This window comes from Phaenicophaeus curvirostris, chromosome Z (assembly GCF_032191515.1).
Source record: "Phaenicophaeus curvirostris isolate KB17595 chromosome Z, BPBGC_Pcur_1.0, whole genome shotgun sequence".
NCBI classification, from domain to species: Eukaryota; Metazoa; Chordata; class Aves; order Cuculiformes; family Cuculidae; genus Phaenicophaeus; species Phaenicophaeus curvirostris.
The window spans coordinates 67,877,823-67,900,825 of NC_091431.1; the positions used below are offsets into that span (position 1 = coordinate 67,877,823).

The following is a 23,003-nucleotide window of genomic DNA, read 5'->3' on the forward strand; positions in this document are numbered from 1 at the left end:
AAATTTGGTAAGGTAGGTGGGGAAGGGAGGGAGAACCCTTATTTGAATACGTTGTCATGTTTCCCATTCCTCCAATCTGGGTTTAAAGAGTTGCAAATCTTTCTGGTAGGAAGCACTTTGTTAAAGTTTGGATTGATTTAGACAGCTTCCTGGATTGCCGGGGGGGAGGGCACATTTTAAGCTTCCCTGGTTGCACCATGCCCATGCTGTATGGGTGGGTAAGTCAGAGTCTGGCCCTTTCTGGTTGTGCCCTTTTGTCATTTGCTGTCTGTGAGGTCTGATGTGTTTGTAGGAGAAATACACCACTACGAAGTCCCAGAATAGCTGAGGGTGGAAGGCATCTCTGGAGAAACTCTACTCCTAGCTCCTGCCTAGAGCAGTCAGTTAGAGCAAGCTACTCAGGACTGTTTGTCAGGTTTTGAATATCCCCAAGGATGGAGACTCCATAACCTCTCTGGGCAACCCCTGCTGGTGTTCAACCACCTGCATAGTAAGAATGCTTTTTTTTTCTTCCATCTGAATGAATTTCTTGTATTTCAGTTTGTGCCTGTTATCTTGAGTCCTTTCACTGGGCACCACTGAGAAGGTACTGCCTCCATCTTCTTTCCTCCCCATATCAAGTGTTTATACACATTTATAAGGTCACCCTGAGCTGCCTTTGCTCCAGGCTGAACAGTCTCAGTTCTCTCAGATTTTCCTTTTATTGCTTAATCATCTTCATTGCCTTTCACTAGTCTCTCTTGAGTGTGTCTATGTCTCTGTTGTACTAGAGAGTCCAGCACTTCAGCTGTGTCCCACCAGGGCTGAATTGAGAGGAAGGGTCACCTCCCTTGACCTGCTGGCAGTGCTGGCCTTTGCTGACTTACGTTCAGTTTTTTGTCTACCAGGACAGCAAGTGTCCAGTTTCTTCTCCTTAAAGGTGCTTTCCAGCCAGTCAAACCTGGTGTTGTTCCTTCTCAAGTGCAGGACTTCGTTTCCTGTTGTTGAACGTTGTGAGATTCTTATGGGCCCATTTCTTTTGCCTGTTGAGGTCCCTCCTTGTATGCTTTCTGTCCCCTATCAGCCTAAACTGTATTCAGAAGAATATGGGAATGGCAGACTTAGCATCAGGCTCTTGAGCTGTTAAATGCTCTGCCTTATTTTGTAGCGTATCCATGACCTTATGTAGTTCCTGACAGAAACGTGGACTATCCAGAGGTGTATGGTTATCGAAAAGTAATCCTACAGAGCCTGAGATCGTCTTTGCTAGTTACTGCTGGGAATGAACAAACTAAAATTTCACTTCCCTGCCCATCTGTTCAGCAACTGAAAGTAGGTAATTTATCTCAGTGGGACACCTACCACCTGTGTAAAGTTTTTGAAAGAGGTTGTTAGCGTGCGATGACTACAGCCAAGGGACACCAGGCCCAAGAGCCTTGTACTCTGTGCTTTACTGCTGCTTTTTTCTGTAGGGTGCCTTCTAACTTGGTACTTGCACAGTATCAAGCCTATTCAGAGCCTATGTCCCTACGAAGCTTACAACAACTCTACCCGCTTTGCCACATGTTATGCTCTTGTGCCGACGGCACACGACTCCTCACCAGCCATGGCTCTTTGACATGCTAAACCAGACACCCAGCATGCTGCATTTTTTACAGCTACTGTTTTGTCTCAGTGGCTTCTCTTGAATTATGTATCCTCATCTTTGATGTATGAAATCTCAGCTGATTTAAAGATTACCCCAGAGAGTTTAGCACACCTGGAAATGAGCAGAGCAGCAGATAGTCCCAACCCTTCCACACTGAGTGCCAAGTACAAAGTTTTATAGCAGATGGGTACTGGAATGCAATTTTTATGAAAGCATTGTTTCTTCATTAGATATTAGAAAGAATTTTTTTTACTGTGAGGGTGGTGAGGCACTGGCCCAGGTTGCCCAGAGAAGCTGTAGATGCCCCATGCCTGGAGGTGTTCAAGGCCAGGTTGGACAAGACTTTGAGCACCCTGATTTTGTGGAAGGTGTCCCTGCCCTTGGCAGGGGGGTTGGAATGAGATGATATTTAAGGTCCCTTCTAGCCCAAACCATTCCATGACGCTATGTATGGTCTGTGTCCAGGCAACCAATATGTCGGGATGCCAAGCATTTGAGCTCAGTTGCAACAGTTGTTCTCAAGCAAATTGGAGTGAACTGACTCAAATAAAAGCTGGTGAACTGGGTGATCATGGGCTGTTCTGTTAGGGCTGGGCAGCCAGGGTTTCATTAGATATGGTACCCAAAATTGTGCCTCTGACAGGGCAGGTGGTTAGAGCAGAACAAATATTTCAGAGTTAGGGTTTCAGCAGGTCTGGCTGAAAAGCAGTTGCTATCTGATTTGAGGTTTCTGAGTACATCATGAAGGAAAAAAAGCAACCAAGTGTAAACATATATATATATATGTTTAAACTGAGCATACGTGTATATGTAGTCAGCAAGATAGAGGATCACAAAGCATACAAGTCTTAAGTGCTCTGACCTATGAAGTTTCTTCCGTGAGTGTTGTGTCTCCTGCAGAAATTAAGACTTAGATGAACTGCAGGATCTTACTCACTCTAATTTGTGGTGCAGTCTGGCCAAAGAAATGGGCTTTTTGCAAGGCAATGTGTGTCCGTTCTCTGTATTTTGACTGTTACTATACCTTAAATTTAAATTCTCTGGATTTCTGTGCACTTTCAACCTATTACCCCCACTGTACTGTAAATCATCCTTTTTCTCTGGCTATACACTCAACTCATGAACAGAGAACAGCAATGCAGTGTTGTTTGCCTAGTAAGTGTTCTTTTAAAAGTCAAGCGTCTGACTCAACACTTTCTTCTCACTGTCTTGTTACTTGATTTTCTCACTTTCTCCCTGTTCCCTACCAAGGGACGGCTAGGACAAGCACAGGGGCTATTGTCATGGCCTTGCTGTTCCAGGGATCAGGAGCTGGGAGATGTTTGCGTTTACTTCTGGAGTGTAATTTTGACTGATGGGTTCTTATCAGGTTTGCCAAGTCCATCCATCCAATTGTCTGTTTCTGTTTTGAAGACCAAGCAACCATAAAGTTGAAAATCATGTTGTATTTTTGGAATCTGAAATTTCAGACAATGCATTTATGAATTATTTATGGGTAATGTGTTTTCAGTAATGTCTGGCGTAAAATGGAATGAATGCGTATCCATACTTGCCCTGAACTCTCCAAAGTGCATGCAAATAAATAGAATGATAACCTACCGTCACTTTTGCCCTGTAAGATTTACAGCGCAAGCACTTTTTTATGTGGTTTAATTCAAGTCAGTTTGTCAACTTTAAGCTTTAGTGTTTTGTTTTAAAGTACAACTTGGTGAGTGATTTTCTATTACTTAAAGAAATCTAACTGCTTTCCCCCCCCTATTTCAACCAGAGTTAGTATCTGTAATTTTTTCTAGTCATGCTGGCATAAAGCCATGCTAAATTGTGCTTTAATTCACAATTAGAAGGAAGTGGCAGTTGTGCAGAGCAGCAAACCTTTCATTTAAAATGGCCATTATACAAGATCATGATTCTACAGAATGATTAAGATATTGAAGAATAATTAAGATATCTTTAGGTTTTGGGCCATTTAGAAGTGCTGGGCTTTTTACATTTTTTTGAAACCTTTCCGAAACAGCTTTTTCTATAATCACAGTAATACAGGCCTCTGTATTATCACAACTTGGTGTTTACTGGTATCTGAATTGTCTAATGGTAACTTGTTTTCACTGATATAGTTGACAGGGCAGAGATAATTATGAAACAAAAGAATTTGAGTGCTAGATTTTGCTATTAAACACTCCATGCCACTGCAGAAGAAATTAAGCTGACAAGCAGGAAAGAAAAGATCATACAGATCCACAGATGAGCTGGTGTTCAGGTACAGCAATTGACTGCATGTAAAATATTTCACCAAGATAGAAAAAAAGATAGAAGAAAAAGATAAAATAAATAATTTCTAAGCGTTACCTGAGGCATTTCATTTCCAGGGTGTAAAATAGAGAGCCTGCAATACTTAGTCACCCCAACCTAACAAATGGCAGGTGGCAGGGAAGAAACCCAGCCCCAGTGAACCAGTGGCAGCTTTGGCTTCCACAGGGTCACAATTCCACCCCAATATGTACTTAAAACTACTGCAGTCCGATTTTGCTCCTCTGCTCAATGAGGTTTTAAATCTTGCATAGCTATTAGCAGTTCTTGCCACTATAGTTAGAAAGTCAATGAAAGCTCACAGTTCAGTAACTAAATGGCAAGGTAAGAAACTTTGGAATCATAAAACGGTTATAAGTGCTTGACCTAAAACTATGCAGATCTCCTAGTGACTCTACAACTGAAGCAAAAAGTTGATTTATTATCAGGCAGGCTGGGAATTTGGACTGAGCTTGTAAAAAAAAAAAGACAGATTGCTAATCCATGTAAATGATGATGGACTTTGCCAGCTGTAGTGGTAGGTTTTTTTTTTTCCAGTAAGCCATGCCCCTTAAAGTTCTTTTTATACTTATTAAGTACCCACAAATTTCTAGGCAGTGTGCAGGATGTAAGGTAGTCCCAACATTGCCAGAAGCACACTAAGAGAACGAGATGAATTGTGAAAAAGAAATCAAAACTAAGGGGCACTGAGTGTGTCAGAAGGAAGGTGTGAAATTGCACGGTGACTTATGTATGCAACCCTTTGTCAGGCTTTAGTACAATATAAAAGAAAAAGCACAATTTTAAATAATATTACTTGAATTAGAGCTTGCTTTCAGGCAAGGATGCTTGGGGACAAACTTGTAAGAGCAAAAAATTGAGAAGAAAGGCTGTTAAGGCAGGAGAAGTAGAGGGATGAGGTATGGCAGCAAAGATGATGACAGCTTAGTTTTGGCCCAGAACAATAAAGGGTGAAGATCTTGCTGAAGATATACTGTGATGACAGGGTGCTTAGAGGGAATAAAAGCTAAGCATGCTCTGAAGTGCAAAGTTATTATGTAATATCACAGCAAAATCAAGGCCCCAGGTGCTATACATATACTAAGGTTCATTTTCTGATGTGAAGAGCTTTCAGACTTTGTGAGATAGAAAAGGGTGTGTGGGAGGGAAGAGAAGGACAATATAAACAGAGTGATTGCAGAGGTGGTTGTTAAACTCCATGGTGGTTCTGTGGTTCTGTAATTTCTATCTTTTGTACTAAAACTTCATTGTAAATTATTCTGTCACTGGAAGATCTGATTTAAAAGGTTTCTTTGCTTCCCAGTACTCATGTCTTTTTTCACCCTCCCCCTTCCAGGATTATAACAACCTCAGCTATGCCAATTCAGCTGCCTGCAGCCATACGTTAAAATAAGCAATCCGGAGTGTTTTTGTTGTTTTTTAGCTACTTAAAGTACACAGCAACAAAAACAATAAAGAAAGACCTTTCAGTTATATTTGACAGATTGGTAACATGGCAGCAGGGGCTCAGCAAAAGTCCAATGAGGAAATAATAGAAAAGTCTGAGTTACCAGGCGCAAAGAGGAAAGATAACTGAGGACTGTGAGCATTGAGATGGGTGTGGAGAAAGGTGAGGAAAGCAGGTGTTGGTCTTTGACTACTGGGTAAGTGAAAATGGCCTGTTTGTGCAGCAAAGAGGGATGAGAGCAGCAGTAACTCTTATTTCAGTAATAACAGCTGGTTGCATGTGATCATAGGTGAAGCCAGGGTGAAAACTGAGGAAGAGAAATCTCTTATCAGCCCTGCCTTAAAGCACAAATTTTTTGAGATGGTGTTGCTGGATCTGGTGTCCTTAAGTTCACTGTCTAAGCTTGGAATGCAAAAGGCTAGGGGCAAACCAGCAGTGCTCAGCCCTTTTCAAGACCAAGTCCTCTTTAGCTCTTTAATACTATTTATCACACTGGAGAGGGAGGGTTGTCCTGTAACGCTGCCGAGCATGGTTCATTTCAGTTAGGAAAAGTGTGATGTCATTACTCAATTCCACAGCTTCTCTCCAGATTCTCCTGTGCAAAGGCTGTAATATCTGATGCCATTTTGCACAAGATTTAGTGATAGTTGTTAGTAAACTCCAGAAAATGAAGCATTGAGTTCATTGGTGTTGTAGGACTTGCAGCATGCGGGGATGTGTTGCAGTGCAGTGTATCAATACATACTTAGAAGAGAGGGACCTGTGGAGCGATGAAGTGGCAGCAAAAAGGCAGTCATCATCTGAATCTGCACAGACAAGCATGGTGTGAGTGCTGGAGGGAGCTGATCTCCTCTCTGCTTCTGTGTAGCCCCACCAGGGGAATGTGGTACTCATTTCTGGGTGATTGCTTACTGAAAAGATGTTGTCAAAGATCGGAGGAGAGTGGCAAAATCTGTTGCTCTGCTAGAGGTATTGATTTATGAGAGAAGATTAAAATATGTGTAGCTCAGATAAATGTTGACTGAGACTGGAGGAGAAGGGAGAAATGTAATATTGCTTTAATAGTTAAGGAGTATTTTCACCAAAAAGAGGAGATGGATTTCTCAGTACTGTGCCAGATCTTTAGCTATAACTAATAGTGTGAAGCTGGGAGGAAGAAAATCCTCTTTGTTTATCTCTAGCTGACTATTAGAAACATGTTCTTGTTTATGACAGATACATTTTCCCTCTAACAAAATCCGAAGCAAAAATGCATGGAACATTTGTGGAATGGAACTTTCCATGCTATACTGATCTCCTTAATTGTATGGTATATCTTTCCCCCTAGACTTTAGCTGTGTGCTTTTTTGGAGAGAGGATGACTCTTACAAGTGGTTATAGAGTGGGTCCCCCTGATCCTGATGAAGGTCCTTTAGGTTATACTGTAGCCTATAAATAAGTAATAATGGTAATGATAGTGTGAGGTATAGTTGACTTCCCAAGGAGAACAGCGAGAGGCTGATTGTTAGCAACAAATGTGAGGAAGCACACTGTAGGGAATGGTTCTCTGTCAGCTGGGAGATGACTGGATGATCTAATAAGTCTTTTCCTTCTCTAGGTTATGATTCTGTGAATACCACCTCGGAGGGTTCTCTAAAAGTCTCTGATACTGTAAGCTCTCTGTTATGTGGGTGTGGGTTTTACAGCACTCCGGGAGGCTCTTGCTGAGGACACTATGTAAATATATTCTGTTTTACATTGTGTGATGTATTTTAAATAAAAGGCTCAGATCTTTTTTTAATTGCTTTGAAATATTCTGCAGACTGATCTTTTTCTTTAAGAATTAAGAAACTTTGAGATGCCTTTGGAAAATACAGACCTGTTACAGGCAAGAAATACATCCCAACCTGGAGTTGGTTTAAATACATATATACACTGTTGAATTTGCCTCCTCTTGTATCCCACAGTGAAGTGTCTGCTCAGAGTCCCAACTTGCATGAAAATAAAATGGAAATCTCAGTCTAACTGGCAAAATCCATTTGTCTCTGGTTCTTCATTTCGTCTTGTTTTTTCTCTGTTCTCTTTTTCATTCTGGCATCTTGGGGGTCAGAACATTGGGATATCCCCTACGGGTGGTTTTCGGTCAATGAAGGTGCAGTTCACATATGAAAGGCAAGATCCGCTATCCTGATTTGTAGCCTTTCATGGAATGACTGCACCTTTTATTTCCTGCCCAACCAGTCTATAATGTTCATTGGCATGTACATCTCTGGCTTGCTGGGCCAAATAACTTGCTAGTTAAAGTCTGGCTTATGCTTATACAGAAGGGAGAAAGAGAAGAAAGAATTTGAGACATCAGCCCAGACCTATAGATCATGAATCCAGAAATCTGGTGACACTAAGAGGAGCCAGTGGGCATAATACGTGCAGATTTTCAAAATACCTTTGCCAAGGTTCTACACCGAAGGCTGTTAAAGAAATCAAACTTCTGCAGAATTGTAGGAAAAAATCTTCTATGGAATTACTGCTGATTAAATGATAGCAGGCAAAAGACTTAGCATTCATTTTCATGATGCAGAATAATTGTCATTGGGGTTCCCCAGGAACCCACTGGACTGGTTCTTCATCAGTGACCTGGAGCAAGAAGTGAGCAATAAAATCTTCTGCATGATGTAGTAAGTTAAGTTTGTGGATGATACTAAGTTCCTACAGATAGACAAATGGCATGTGAATAGCAACAAACTCAAAAAAAACCCATAAAAACCATGAGTTGACTAAAAGCTAATTTACCTAGGGAAGAGTCATCAGCACCATGTGTGTCTGATACTGAACTCAGAGCAGGTGGACACGATTTGCAAGTCAAAAGCTTTCCAGAGCTTCACAAAAGCTTGTGGATACAAAAGGCTTGGTGTGCTCATGTTTTGATTCCTCCATGTACTTTTTGTCTCTGCCTCTCAGAGAGACATAGTGGAAGCGTGAAAAGGTGCAATTAAAGTGATTGAGGTGATGAAGCTGCTGCCATACGAGGAAAGACCCAATGGGTATGAGTTTGGATATTAAAAGCCTGAGTGAGAAAATGATCAGGGTTTGCAAAGTTGTGCTGGTGGTGGGTAAGTTTAAAATGCAATGGTTTTTCACCAGATCCCACCACGTGAGGACTAACTGCAGTCAATCCTTAAAATGCACTGGATGACACTAGCAGGATATCAGATTAAAACAGATCAACAGAAGTATATATTTCAAGAGCAATGATCGTCCTGAGCTTGCTGTCGCAAAAGATTGTGGAAGCTGCAGGCTGAAAAATGAATTAGGCAAATTTGTGGACAACAGATTGGTGCGTGAATGTTGAAAGGACGAGCCAGGGACATGCCTCTAGCATCCCTAATGCAACAGTTGTGGATGCAAGAATAAGGACGGCAGAAAGTGGCTAAGACTCTTTAATTTGAGTACAGTTCTTACCCCCACCCACAGAACCTGAGTTAACCTGGGGATGGGTGATCAGTCATCATTCCAGATAAGCTTAGGTTGTGTCACTAGGGTTTGGGGCAGTTTGACTGTAGAGGCCACTTTGTATCTGCATCTGTTTTCTCTCTACTTTTGTTTACTCCAGTCAAATAGGGATTTGATATTTGCTTTATAATAACAATAAGCTCAGTTTCCTTTTCTGTAAAATGGGTGTGTTCCCATTGAATGTGTTTTTAGCTGTATTTAGCATTTGTAGAGTGCTTGGAGGCAGGCAGTGTTTTATGAATACAAAATAGTGTTAGGCTTTATACTTAGGCATGATACTGTGCTGTAATTCAAAGGCAATTCATGTAACATTAGTAAATCACTTTGAACTTTATGTTGAAATTATAAGCAGTAGTATAAAAATAAACCTTTTTATTTCTTCTAGTATATATAGTTAAATAAAGTAAGCCTATACAGCTACTAATCTCAAAAACCATATTGCTGGTATGCTTTTTTGAAATGCCATCACCTTGCAGAAGAGACATTCTGTGTTTTGTACACATTTATAGTTGAAGAATAAATTTTCAGAGACTGTAAATGAAAAGATATCTCTGCACATAGTGATCAAATAATATCTGACACGGCTTGTTTAAAGAAATATACATATATCTCACTGCCAGAGTATTTATGGCTGTAATAAGTTTAGTTATTCTGCCTCATAGGGAAATACCTGCTCCTCCAAATATCAGACTTGTTTGGGGTTATGCTGTTTTTTCAGAGGAAGGAACAAACGATATTAGTTAAATGGGACCACGCAATATGAAAATACAATAGTGTAGTTTAAAAATTGAACAGTGTGTAAGAAATATAATATCTTTTAGCAGCAATGGGAAATAGACTTTAAGAATTCGATGACATATCTCAAACGTCTAAATAAATAAGCAAACATCAGTGTTCAGCCAATTGATACAAGGATGCTCTGTGCTTACCTTTTCTGTAATATCCTGTGCAGTAATGAGTTCTGTGCATCAGTTTGGCACAATCTGACTGTTTTTTTAGGTACTGTACGTTATGGGACTGTCTGAATTCTGATTGCCCAGTAGGTTTTATTAGACAGAATACCAAGTGGTTTCAGGTGATTTATCAGCAACCATCCTGGGAATAAGTGGTCTTATGGTTCCCAGAGCAACATCCGCATTTGCATGTTTGTCATAAGAATGTGAGAGCCTTCCTTCCCATTTGGTTTGGAAACAGAGCACAAAGTAAGATGCACCTGTAGATGTTCTGAATTGTGTTCCTGCTGCACAGGCAGAGAAACAGAAATACTGTGGAAGGAAGGGTTGGGCTCTGTGCCAACCTTTGTTTATTTTTGTGCTATTTTCCTCTTTAAAGTGTGAGCATTTAATGAGCTGTTCTGAATCGTAATGCTTTATGATGGTTCCGGTTACCTTAGTGATGGACTACAAAACTCTTTCACATTATGAGTGTATAGACTCGACTAGATACTTATTTAATTAGGAACCAATACTGAAAGTTTCTAATAAAATTTCCAAATGCACTTTAGTGGCTGCAGAGCCAAATTTCCAGCAACCTATGTTAATTGTATGGAAGAGATTAAGGGAATACTGTCACTGTGTCACTGTGCAGTGCCTGACCAGGGCATATTCAGCCATCCAGCTCACAGCTCTGTGCCTACCCAATTATCCTGGCTTGATCCCAGTAACACCTACCTCTCTGATACTTTGGGCATCTCCATGCTGCTCTCTCAGCCATAGTTGGAGGTTTACATTTTATATTAAAAGCAAAGTTCAAGTTTTGTCAATGAAAGAAGAGCTTAAAAGCTTACCTTGGCTTGTTCTCTCTGCTCCTATCTCTGTCCTCTTGCACATGGCCTTACCTTCCTCATGCTTTGTATACTAATTCTTTGTGTTCCCTCTCCTGATGTAATTCTTTGAGACTTTATGAAGATTACTTTCACCAAACTTCATGTGTCTAGTTAGAGTTCTTGTCCAAACTTGTAGACTAGACTTCACAAATTTTCTTCTCCCATGATGAAATGGGCAGACTTTGAAGGTCATGAAAGGTGAATAAATATACATGGAGAAGTGTCAAAACCAGGCTTAGAAAAAGTTTGTTTTCCAGTCTGCTTTGGAGGTGCTCATTGACTTTCCAGCACACTGGCAAATGTCCCAAAAAGGTGAAGACAGACTGTATTATCACTGTCCTTAAAGATACAGTTGCCCACCTCATTTTCCTTCTTTGAGAGAGCAAAACCTATCAAAGAAAATGTACGCAAGCATCTAGCACTGATGGGACATTTGGTTGCTTGGGTGAGCATCTACACATGAGGAGTTGTGGCTTAATGTACAATGCTGGTACTTCTTCAGGAATGTTTGGGATTTTTTTTCTCCTTGGGAAGCATGAACAATATGAGGTGCTCCTGGCTGTTGGTTGGCATTAGAATTGGATTCAGTATTCACAAGGCAGGTTTGCCACATCAGTTTTCCTGTTTGAAATATTCTGACTCTTGGGTGCTTGATCCTGGAGCTTTGACTTCACTTAAGCCATTAAGTGTTGTATTAATAATAATGAACCCTGTTTTTACTTATGCATTTATTCAGATCATGCAAGGAATACATATCCTGGTTTTAAAGAAATCTGCATTTCAGTATTTGAGCATTCTGACTGTGTCTCTTTAAATATTTGGATACAAATAGATGGTGAGAAAATTGTCTTTGCTAACTTCAAACCATTCTAAGTCTACTCTGTTGCCTCCAGCCAGACTCTGTCTGATGCTGCCTAGCCAAACCAGGGCAAACCATTATCATGGGATTAAACACTAAATATCTGCAAGGAGCATTCTCTTTATCAGATAGCACTCTGTTAGCAGAGTTCATTCACTTTTATTGCATATATAACTGTGGTGTCAAGTAGACTGATTTACAACACCTGGTCTTTTACATAATCTTTGCTATTTGCTGTGCTTGTAATCTGCCAAATCATTTAGCCTTCCTGATAGCAGAAATGCTGTAAAACTTAGATAAACTTGCAGGAGAAATGAACTCGGAGGTAGTGCTGAAATCTAGGGCCTGCACGTTTGCTATAAATGCACTGGCTGGTTTGGTTTCCCCCTACCTAATCTGTGATTGAATGTGGCTGCTGGAGAAATTGAAATTTTATGATAGCACTACAGTCAGAGGAGATAAGCATTTTGTGTGCTAGACTAGATTAATCTAAAAAGAAGTTTTAGGTGTGGCTAATGAAACCAGTGTATGTGTCAACTGAGTTTCTTTGGGGTTCAAAGCATCTGTGTGTATCTATATCAAGTCTAGTCCAAAACTTTCTCTACATGATAAGTCTAATATAGCTATGTACTAGTGCTCACTATCAGTGCAGCTTATTCCATCATATGTTGGAGATATCTTTAAGGAGCCTCAGTCTTTAGCGGATATTTTCTGAATGCTAATTCAAACAACAGACTTATCTAAAATGGTCTTGCTTGGCTACCCAAAACTCTGGTGTCCTTCTGAACTTTTTGGTCAGGGTAGCTGTAAGGCATCACATTTGCGTGAGGTTAGCCACTTACATGGTCCAATTGAAACAAAGCTAAAGCTGTATATATATTTTTTTTGTTCTCAGTCACTTATTTTTGGCTGTTAGGAGTGATTTAAAGAGACAGATAATAGCAAGATGCATAGACAAACTTAATATGTGAAAAATAATTTGCAAATTGGGTTTCTGTTTGGGTGAAATGCTATCTAGTACATCCAGGGGAAAATAGAACAGTCTATAGGTAGTCAAATAGATGAGAGAACCTTTAGAGGCAATAATGACAAGTTGGGCTGTTTTAGAAAAAACAGTGACTGTCAGATTGGAAGAATTGGTAAAAATTGAAGGAAATGAGAGCTGACTTTTCCAAACAATCACAGCATAACTTCAGTGATTGCCCTTAACATTGTTATTAACCCATCAGTACTACTGTTAACTCCTTTGAGCTGAGGACATGTATTTTTGTCTCGGACATAACTAGTTATGACGCTTTGGTCAGTTTTCTGAAGATGGTTGGGACGTAACATTCACCACTGGAGCTAACAAAGGATATTTTGCATGATGTTGCTAGTTTAGTGGAGGAAGTCTTTTTAGCTGATGCTGCTGCATGATGCTATTAGGCAGTGGAAGTGGTAGTCTGCCTCCAGGAAATATATTAGCTGCTACTAATCTTTCACACAAATAAACTGAGTATTTGTACTTAAGACTTGTTCATCCCCTCTGAGTTCAGGAACCTGCCCTAGCTATCTTACGTAGTTGCTTAGTCTTCTAGGCTTCCACTGTCCTGAAAGGAAAAACAGAGGCTTTTATTAAAGCAGGAAACAGCTTGAGATGTTTTGTCATACTATCGATGAACTCCTTCTGCTTACAGAAGACTATGGAAACCAGACAGCTATGCCAATACCTTAGGTTGGGTGCTGTGAATAATGTTCTGTCCATGTAAGTCATTGAATGTGTGAATTATTTCAGCATTGGGAACATCAGGCAGGTTGGTGTTAACAATAGGATGGAACAAAGGGAACTTTTGCGTGAAACTCTTGAGTGATATCTCTTAGATTGGAGAACAGCATCCCTGAGGAAGCAGTGGAAATGGAATCGTTTAAGATGTTTAAAACTGGACAGGAGAAAATATATTGTAATGATCAGTCTTGTGCTACTATTTAGATCAGGTTTCTCTTATGTGAATATTAATAGGAACTCTCTGTCTGAAGTAACTGCCATTATTCAGTGTGTGTTACCAGCCAACATTCTCTTGCAACCTTCCCACACATCTGTACTCACACTTAAAGGACAGCCTGAGTAATGTTCAGCACCTTTGCCTTCTCTCTTGGTGCCTGACTTGTTGATTTTGTATTGCCTTGCTTAGATTATATTCCTTCAGTGCTTCCACCAGACAGACTCTATATAGTGCATAGAGATTTACAGGAAGCATGTGTAGTTTGTGACAATAATAATAAAGTCTCCTGCTGTTTTCAAATCCCTGGGAAACTAAATCAAGTGTAGAGGTCTATTCCAAAAAGTGCAGCATGTGTATAAGTCACTTCACCATTACCTGTGTGGGTCTGCCATGTACCTGCTCGGTGCATTTGGCTGTCATATTTCTGAAATCTGTCCTCAGTCTCCAGAGTGCGACTAAGACATTACACAACTGAAATGGAAAAGCTGATGAAACAGCTTAAACCTGAGCACCCATGCTTTGCTCACCACTTTTTCACTACCTCTGTGTTGGTATTCCTCATAGGAACACATGCAGCAAAATTTGTTCTGTGCTGGTGGCCCTCATCAGATAAATCTAGGTCCAGTCTGAGTTATGAAGGCAGGAAGACTGGATTCAATTCCTGCATGATGCTGTGATGCTTAATGGAGCTCCATTTTCTTGGTGTTTTTTTGTAGGTACGAAGCAGGTCTTCTTGACTTGATTGAAGCTATGAGTTCAATATCTGGCCCAGGATACCTCTGCAGAGAATCTTATGACAGGAAGAAAATGCAGACGCCTCGTCCTGTAAGCAGCTGGCCATTGTCTTGGTGCCACGCCCCCTGCCATTCCAGAAGCAGAGCAGATGAGCTAGAGGAGAGCCGGCTTCTCGAGGAGATTTTCTTCATTTGACATGCCTCATTGGTCTACATCCCTCCAGTAGAATTTTTAGGAACTTTATACTGCTGATTTGCTTGTGTTAAAGTATCATTTTTAAATTATTTGAGTGACAACTGCTTGTTTTCCCTCTTCTAAAGCACGGTTAATCAGCATTTTGGGTTTAGAAATCACAGTGCAAGAACATTGTTTGGGTACAGAAAGCGTTACCTTTTTTTTTCCTAAACCTTTCATGTGCCAAGTAATCACTCTAAAGTAGAATTTTTTTTTAATCTACAATATTTTATAATAGACTGAAGTCACAATTTTGCCAGCCTCATATCGGAAGTATATTTCATTATCGATTTTTAGCTCTAAAGCAGTTTGCCAGAACTGCCTAACATTCAGGAACCACCACGTTCAAAGTAGATTATTTTCTAATTAAACAAGTCTGTTTAAAACCTGGCATATTATAAAGGTACAAGCACTTTAGTACTTTTTTCAGTGATTTTATGATGTACTTTTTCCTTCAACATTCTGATATTTAACACACTGTGTTTTTAGGGGATATATCGTAAAATTAACTCTACAGTGTGTCATAACATTAATAGATGATGTTGCAGGTTCATGTACTAGGCATCCATTTGAGATATATTCCTGTCTAAATCAGTGCTTTTTAAGAGAATTTGTGTGGTAGGTAACCTAACCCTGAAATAACAGAATACAGTCAGACATGGGAGTGGTCCAAAACCTATTTGATGTACTTTTCAAGACGAAATATATAGCAGTGGTAGTGTAAGAACAGTCTTAAGACATTTTCACTAACTTGCACTATTTTGATCCTGTATCCAGGCTCAATTGTAAATAAGACAAATCAGTAATTATTTCCACTAGTGGCTCACAATGCCCATTTCCCTGCCGGCTTTAATTATTCATGCTGTATCTATTTCAGTTTATTTAAATGCACTTCCACCTACTGCATGTACTTGGTTATTTAAAGAAATGTGCCGAATTGGTAAAAATGACTGCAGATTACAGGATTAATGGTCATTTTCTCTATAATGCGGTGTTCATATTTTATTGTAACAGTAGCCACTAGCATGTGTTCCTGGAAATATGAGGCTAAAATACTCATTTTGCACAGTAAAATTGCAGTGAGGGAAAGGTAGAATTGAGCCAGTACGGGCAAGTTCTAGGCCATTTGCTCCTAAACCCCACTTCATGAGCCTGTACAGCTTTTCTGACAGCCTCTTTAGGCAACCCTGCTTATCTTAACGGCAACGAGTTGCTGTACTGATCCTTGGGGTATCGCTGCTGCCTGCTTCCCACACGCTTGCTCCTGTGCAATGTTTGGTGCCCCGTGAGGAGCTAGCAAAACTCAGCAACAAAGCCCATGATTTGTCTCTAATGAGAGCGTTAGTACAGCGTATGTAGCGTGCACCTCTGGCAGCACTGTGCTCTTATGGCAATGAAACAAAAGGAGAAAGGGGAAGATGAACCTCAGGTTACTCTGAGCCATTTCATTCATGCCCAGTCTTAATCGCAAATTAGGTGATATCCTTCTCTTACATTCTAACTGAATTTTAAACACAGCTTGGAGGAGTTTAAAGGAGGGAAGCAGTCATACTGGACCAGAAAATGACTCATGTGAAAAGACCCTGCTTGGTCTGTCCTGCCGTCAGTGAAGTATTATTGTTCTTTCCAGGAGGTCCATCTACTGTTGATTGACCCCCTTGTTCCCCCTTGAGGCTGCAAAGGCACAGGTTTCTGCTTAAAGACCCAAGGAGGCATTTGGTGCCCTGACTCAAGTATAGCAGGTGGGGAAATAGATTTTATCATTCTGCTGGCTGAGTAGTCTGCTTCTTTAAGAGGGCAGGGAAAGGGAAAGAATAGAAAAATGTACAAGGAGCAGCAGGAAGATAGTGGAAAGCCATAAAGAAATGACCATTACATAGATCTTAGGGTTTGGGGTTGATTTTTGGTGTTTTTTAGTTTTTGGGGTTTTTTTTCTGTTAAGGTTTGACATTTATAAAGAAACAGTTCTCTGATTTCAGTCCAATTGCTTCTCTTCTCTTTTGCAGTTTGACTGAAACTTTAATTGCCTTTTCTAATAAGTGCTAACTGACCTTTTGAAACAGCAAAAAATACATGTATATCTCTTGAAAGGTGCCTTTGTGTACCCGGTTGAGAACACTGCATGGGAGCATTCTGTTCTTTGGTTCTTTGTGGGTGCCAATATTTGACTGCTTTAGGATTCCATATGATCCATTTTATTCATTAACAATTCTAATTCTGCTGGTGACTTTTGACTTGAATCTATATTTTGGTAGTAGCTCTTTTTAAAAGGACATTGTCAGGATTGTGGGCTCAGCGCTTGAGGTGCTGTCCATCAGTCAGAGCTACTCGAGAGGCATACTTTTAGAAAGCCAAGAATTCTACAATTAAGGTGGTTGAAATGTCTGATGGGTGAAGACCTGCCAGTTTTAACTGTCTGTGAGATGTGGACAAAGAAACAAAAGCTATTAATTTGGTAGACTCTGTGAAAAATGATTTTTTTATAACACTGGCTCTTGCTCTAGTTATCAGCAGTACATTAGGAATAGTGTTTAGCAGTCAGTGCAAGCAAAGATATTTTGCCATGAGGCACTACAAAGTTGAAGTTATTAAAACATTTATAGCCTTAGAAAAAAAAAATCAATGATTGTCAAATAGGAAAGGACAAAATCAGTAGTTGGGACTGGGAGGGGAATTGTTTTCCATCTGCTAAAACAGTAGAGGAAATGCAAAAATTAAACTAGCAAAAGCAATCACTTGACAGTGTCCTTTTAAGTTTAAGCTCCTATATTAGGAAGCTGCCGCTGGGGAGTCAGTCCAGCCATAGATTGTTTGTCCAGAACGTTTGCAGTTAATATGCTTCAGCTAAACATTGGGCTGTGTTTTACATGAGGCTTTGTGAAGCAATATGACTTCTGCTAAGGCTCCTATCCATGCCTTCACTTTGTGTCCTTCCTGAGTGGCTCTTACACACACACACACACACACACACACAGGCTAAGTCTTTGTGTAGTCATTGCTTTTGGGCACCTTGCACACTGTGAACCTGTAGCAGTCACACACTTTCCACTTCTTGCCTCTCCAGTCTCACTGTTGAATCCCATCTTGAGCATGTGTTTATGTATGTATGTGAGGTCATAATCTAATAAATTATCTGGGGATTTTGTTTCATCTTCCAAACTACTGTTTATTTGACTTATGTCCTGGTTTGTTTTGTCCAGCTCAGGTGTCCGTTCTGCTGTTGACAATATGTTCCAGCTTACACATCATCACGTCATATATATTGTGAATCTCCAGTTAACTAAGATACATGGGGAGCTTGGTTTTAGTCTTCTGTGATTCTCTTCCTCTCTTGGACATGGGTTTTGCTGTGAGAAGGAGCAAAACTGCTTTTGGAGCATGAAGTAGGGAAAAGGTCTCAGAATAGAAAAGAGAGGAGAAGGGGGGAGCCAGCACCATGCTTTTGGACAAAAAAGGTGGAATGAAAGGGTAAGGAAGAAAGGATGGAGGTAAAGGCAAGAAATGACAAGAATGCAAGGCAGAGAACTGTACCAACCGACAGTAGAAGGAATAGGTTGAGTGGATGCGAGACAGAAGGTAGAGACAAGTTGTTGAAACATAGTGAGTTGATGAAGGTGAATTTTGCGTGTACATCCTGGAATGAAACATTCAATCCAGCACTGTTTCCCAGAAGAAGCTTATGATTCCCCACTCCTTTTCCAGATCTTGTTCCTACATATGGGGAGCAACTGCCTGAGGATACCTGATAAATCAGAGAAAGATGGAAATGACCTAACTTTAGCTGCTCCCATTTAGAGTATCTAGGCAGGGAGGCCAGAGCACAAGGGGGTGATAGGGTAGAACCTGGGGCGAACCCAGGCATGGACTGAATTTAATTGCTTGCAAGGGATGGTGGTGTGGGCTTGGATGACAGAAGAATGTGAGATTAGATATAGCAAGAATCTGAATATGGGAGAAACAAGCAAACCACACTTTGCAGTGATCCAATGAGCTGTGGAGGTTTGGTGTTAAGGAAGGAGGGGAAGGACTTCGTTATGCTTGAGAGAGTTTGAGCTCCAGACAACCAAAAGATATCCCTTGAAAGCGTAGATGAGCCTGGGGTTAGAACTCTAAAAGTTGCAGCAGATATTTTCTTAAAAATGACCTCCAGGCAGTGTTTGAATTTGTACCACCTGAGGGGGAGAGAGCACAGCCTAGTTAGTTAGAAACCTCGTTTTTCACTCACTAAATTTATGAAATTGTGTGCTAATTAGTGTATGATTTATAAATTTACATAACTGCATGCTACATAAGACAACACAGAATATTGAATGAGGTGATTTAAACCAGCAGAAACAGAGAAGTCTGCTCGACTGGATGACTCTCCTGGAAGATGCCTTTCCCTATCCATAGCTGCTCTGTGCACCTCTTGAAAGCTTATCTGCTCACAGTGACAATAAATGTTTTACAATATTTTGGCTCCATTTAGCTGTGAGAGAGCAGGCTACATTGTGTGTTACAGACATGGTTGTAGCAGAGCTTTCACCCTCATTGGGGAGGGTGTTTGGAAACATAAGTCAGCTAAAATAGATCAAGAAACCCAACTTGGTCTGATCAGTTTTGCTGCTTGATGACCACAGTTGTTCACAGGGGATGCTACTGCATCTCAGCTTCAGCAAGTGGATGGGGATGTGGGGGAACTGGTTTGATTCAGTGGCTTCTGGGGAAGCCACTTTGCAGCATTCTTTGGGTTCTGTTGGTGCGGTGTGTTCTCTACCACATCTTGGAGAGTCTTACATTAGCTCCTACAGCAGAAGGCACTGGACATACCCACCAACAATTTGTCTGTGAACAGTAAGCTGTTAGGACAGAAGTGTGTTGGCCAGACATTCCCATCTAACAGAAGCTGAAGCTGTCAGATTTATACTTTGAGACTTGAAGGGGTGATTTCAGGCATTGAGAAACGACTGGAGAACTTGGGTGTTTCTGATAGGTGAGGCTTTGGCATACATGAGGTTAGAGATACCCAGAGGGGCCCAGCAAACAAACCAATCAGTAAGCTGCAATGGCAGCCATAAATTCCTGGTTTCCTTAATTCAGAAGTTATTCTGTATGTGAAAAAAACCCCTTCAGTCATAACATTCAATAACCAGTCTTAGAGTGTAAGTTCGTTCTTTCTGGCCTCCTGTCTGCAAGCAAGAAGAAAGTGAAAAATTGAAAAAGTTATCTTTTGTGGTTGTTTACTGGTGACTGCCTTAAAACTTTGAAGTGTGGAGTTGATTAAAGCCATTGTCTAGTCACTAAACGATGCGTGTTGTGAGCATTAAGGACAGTGTGGTAACTCCTCTCCTCTCCTAGACGTGGTAAAAAGGGAATGGACAAGATGTGTTCACAGACATGGTAGGTGGTCCTTTCTCAAGCTAGAGATGGCTGCAAGGAAGTTGCATTAAAATTCTAGAAGCACCTCATCAGAATCTTCCTATGTTTAATTATCCATGCTGCTACAAAACAGCCCTATTTTGAGGTTGAATTTCTCTAAACTTTAGTTTCCTACTGCTGGACTTAGTTGTGCCTTTGGATGCAAGATTGCAAAGTTCCCCTCCTGTCAAACAATGAGCACGGCAAACACAGTGGTTAACTCTTGCTTTGATGAGATGGGGTCCTTCACACCTTGTGTCCTAATGTCAGGTTTCCAGCCTCTGGGTGCTATGGGGGGCCTGTTATGGAGCTTTCTCTAGCATTTATGCATCTTGAAGGGTTTACAGTGGAGGAGGTGCTGGTGCTGTGAGCGCTGTGGCCACATCTGCATAGTTTTTCCCTTCTGACGCTTCTTCAGAAGCCTTGTTTGTAGTTGTTGGGCTGGGTACCTGTTCTCTTTGCTCTTCAGATCATGGCTCTGTCTTGGAAGCAGAAAGTCTGTGAGTAAAGCATGGAGACCCTACTAAATTTAGAAGAGTTGAGGAGGAAGAAAATAATGTCAAGTAGAAATATCAAGCAGAAAAAAAGAGATTGCAGGATTCAATTTCGGATGGAGCATGAACCGGGGGGTGCAGCATCTGCAAACTCGGCCACCTTGAAAACAATCTGAAAGACACATGCTTGATGAGATGTGGGAGACCAAGACAGCAGAAACCCTTAGAAGGAGAAGAGTGAACAAAGCATGAGGTGATTATATTTGATAGCAACAAAAACAGACGAGAAGGCTTTTGAGGTGGAGGTGAGGAGGTGATGACACCTCCAAATTGCAGAGGAAATGGCTCCTTGTCAGTGGGTCTGGTGTCCCTCTATTTGCACGGATGCCTTCAGCACAGGGATCTCATTACCAGAGAGTTTACTGGCAGATTTCAGTAACGAGTAATAAAAATGATCAGGGACTGCTAGAATTGACATAATGAGGAAACAAGATGAGAAGAGTCAGATATTTATAGCTTGGGTGAGAGAGACAATTAAAAGGTGGGGTGGGAGGTGGACTGGGTGACCTGAAAGCCTTGTCTGTATCTAATAACTTCTCGTCTGCTATACAGAGGACTTGAAGTTACCACAGCTGTCAATTGGACCCTTAACAGCCCTAACTTTCCATGTTGAAAAGCTCAGGTGGGTGTATTCTGGCTGTATTGACACTGTCAGAATGTCACTGGTGCTGCACTTTATTTAAAAAAAAAAGTAATCAGCCACCTTGTGGAAAAAAAAATGACACATTGACAGTAAAGGGAAAAGAATTAGACCTTCATAAAATAAAAAGCCATTGAAGACCTTGCTGAGAGCAAGGCTGATTGGGAAGGGCTCTCAGGTTGCTCAACCAGTGATACTGAACCCTCCTTGCTGCCCACACAGTGACATGTCAAATGGAAAGGTCTATGCAGAGGGAGTCTTTTTCCCTGTGTGGTGGTTACTCATGGCACTGAGCTGTGTATGCAGCTGAGCCAAACCACAGCCCTCCAGCATGCAGACATGTGCGCAGATTGTTGTCCTTGACAGCTGTTGAGCTTTGCAGGCACCTCCTGGGGCAAGCTCTGTGCTGGCCAAACCCCTGCCAGCCCCACTGGTGGCTACTGCCGCACATGGGGTTTCACTTGCCTCACTACGCGGTGGGATCCAGCCCTCTCTGGCTGGCTCTCCCCTTGACCTGACAGGACAGGACGAGAGGGAATGGCCTCAAGCTCTGCCAGGGGAGGTTCAGGCTGGACATTAGGAAAAGTGTTTTCACAGAAAGGGTCATTGGGCAGTGGTGGAGGCTGCCTAGGGAGGTGGTTGAGTCACCTTCCCTGGAGGTGTTTAAGGCACGGGTGGATGAGGTGCTGAGGGGCACGGTTTAGTGTTTAATAGGAATGGTTGGACTTGATGATCCGGTGATACTATGATTCTATGACACCTCTGCTGCCTCACTGGTGGGGATTCCTGCACCGCATTGTGGGTGGGTGTTTGTGCACATAGTTCTTTTCATGCATATAAGGGTTTTTTTGTGCGTACGTTTGCCCTACAGTTTTGCACAAACCCACTTAATTTGTACTTTTATGCACATCTTACCAAACACATGCAGCTGCTGCATTCCGTTTTTCCTGACTTGGAGACCCCTGAGAAGAGGGAAGGTGGCCCGTCTGAATGATTGCACAGCAACCTTGTGGTGAGGGTTATTTAAAACCTCGACTGAGACCAGGGCTGCCTCACGTGCTCCCCAGGGCTGCAGAGGAGGCAGCCCTGGGTTTGCCCTGGACGTGAGAGACCGCGGCAGTGTTGGAGGCAGCCGAGCTGGAGGCATCTCAGTTCCTGGCTATGCAGTCAAATTAAAACGCTACTACCGAAAGCAGAGGGGCTGTGTGTGTTAGAGGCACTTCAGGGAAATATCAGAGCGGCGTTTGTTGAGTCTGATGGTGGAGTAGCTGCTCTATTTTAATGATACCTGTGTGCAAAGGCCACAGCTGCTTTCATCCATTTCACATTAGTCTGACTTTCATAGAACAGACATAGCCTAGGGTGGTGGAAGGGAGAGAAAGGTGACCAAAAAAGAAAGCCATCCGTTTTTTACTACTTTTTGCACCCTTCTGAGTTGCGATACCAGGGTCTGGCTGAGCAAGAGTAATCTTATCCAGCATACTGTTGATTTAAGCCTCTTGGATTTATATAACTTTGGAAATGGTAAACTATATTAATTTGCTGTGTTTTCAAGGGAAAGTTATTTATTGAGAGACATTTTTAACTCAAGTGCCAGGAGCCTTAAATCATTATAATAAATTCATGCTATTCAGGGTTTCTTACATTGTAATAAATTTGTTTTAAACATGAATGAGGAGATCCATGATTTCTTTAATATACTGTTATGTATTTCCTTTCAAAATGACACAGCTCACTATATCAAGTGGGAGAATAATAGTGAGAGATTTACAGTACTTAAGAATAACACAGCCCCAGAATGTGACATGTGAACCAAGACCAGGCAGGGGGCTGGCAAGTGCGGGGATCCCGATGCCGCTCCGGGTGGCAGGGCTGAGAGTTCAACAAATGACACTGGGTCAAGATTC

General features: G+C 41.3%; 1 protein-coding gene across 2 annotated transcripts in view; it reads left to right on the forward strand.

The window, feature by feature from the left end:
• The window catches only part of KIAA1328 (KIAA1328 ortholog), a 176,992-nt gene extending 160,680 nt beyond the window's left edge, over positions 1–16,312 (forward strand). Inside the window, exon 11 of one of the 2 annotated variants that reach the window (XM_069880923.1) lies at positions 14,253–16,312. In XM_069880923.1, coding sequence (XP_069737024.1) covers positions 14,253–14,466 — 214 coding nt within the window. In that variant the 3' untranslated portion in view covers positions 14,467–16,312. Of the gene's footprint in view, positions 1–6,978; positions 7,198–14,252 lie in introns of those variants that run through there. The other variant, XM_069880925.1, reaches the window with a different exon arrangement.
• The last annotated feature ends 6,691 nt before the right edge of the window (positions 16,313–23,003 follow it).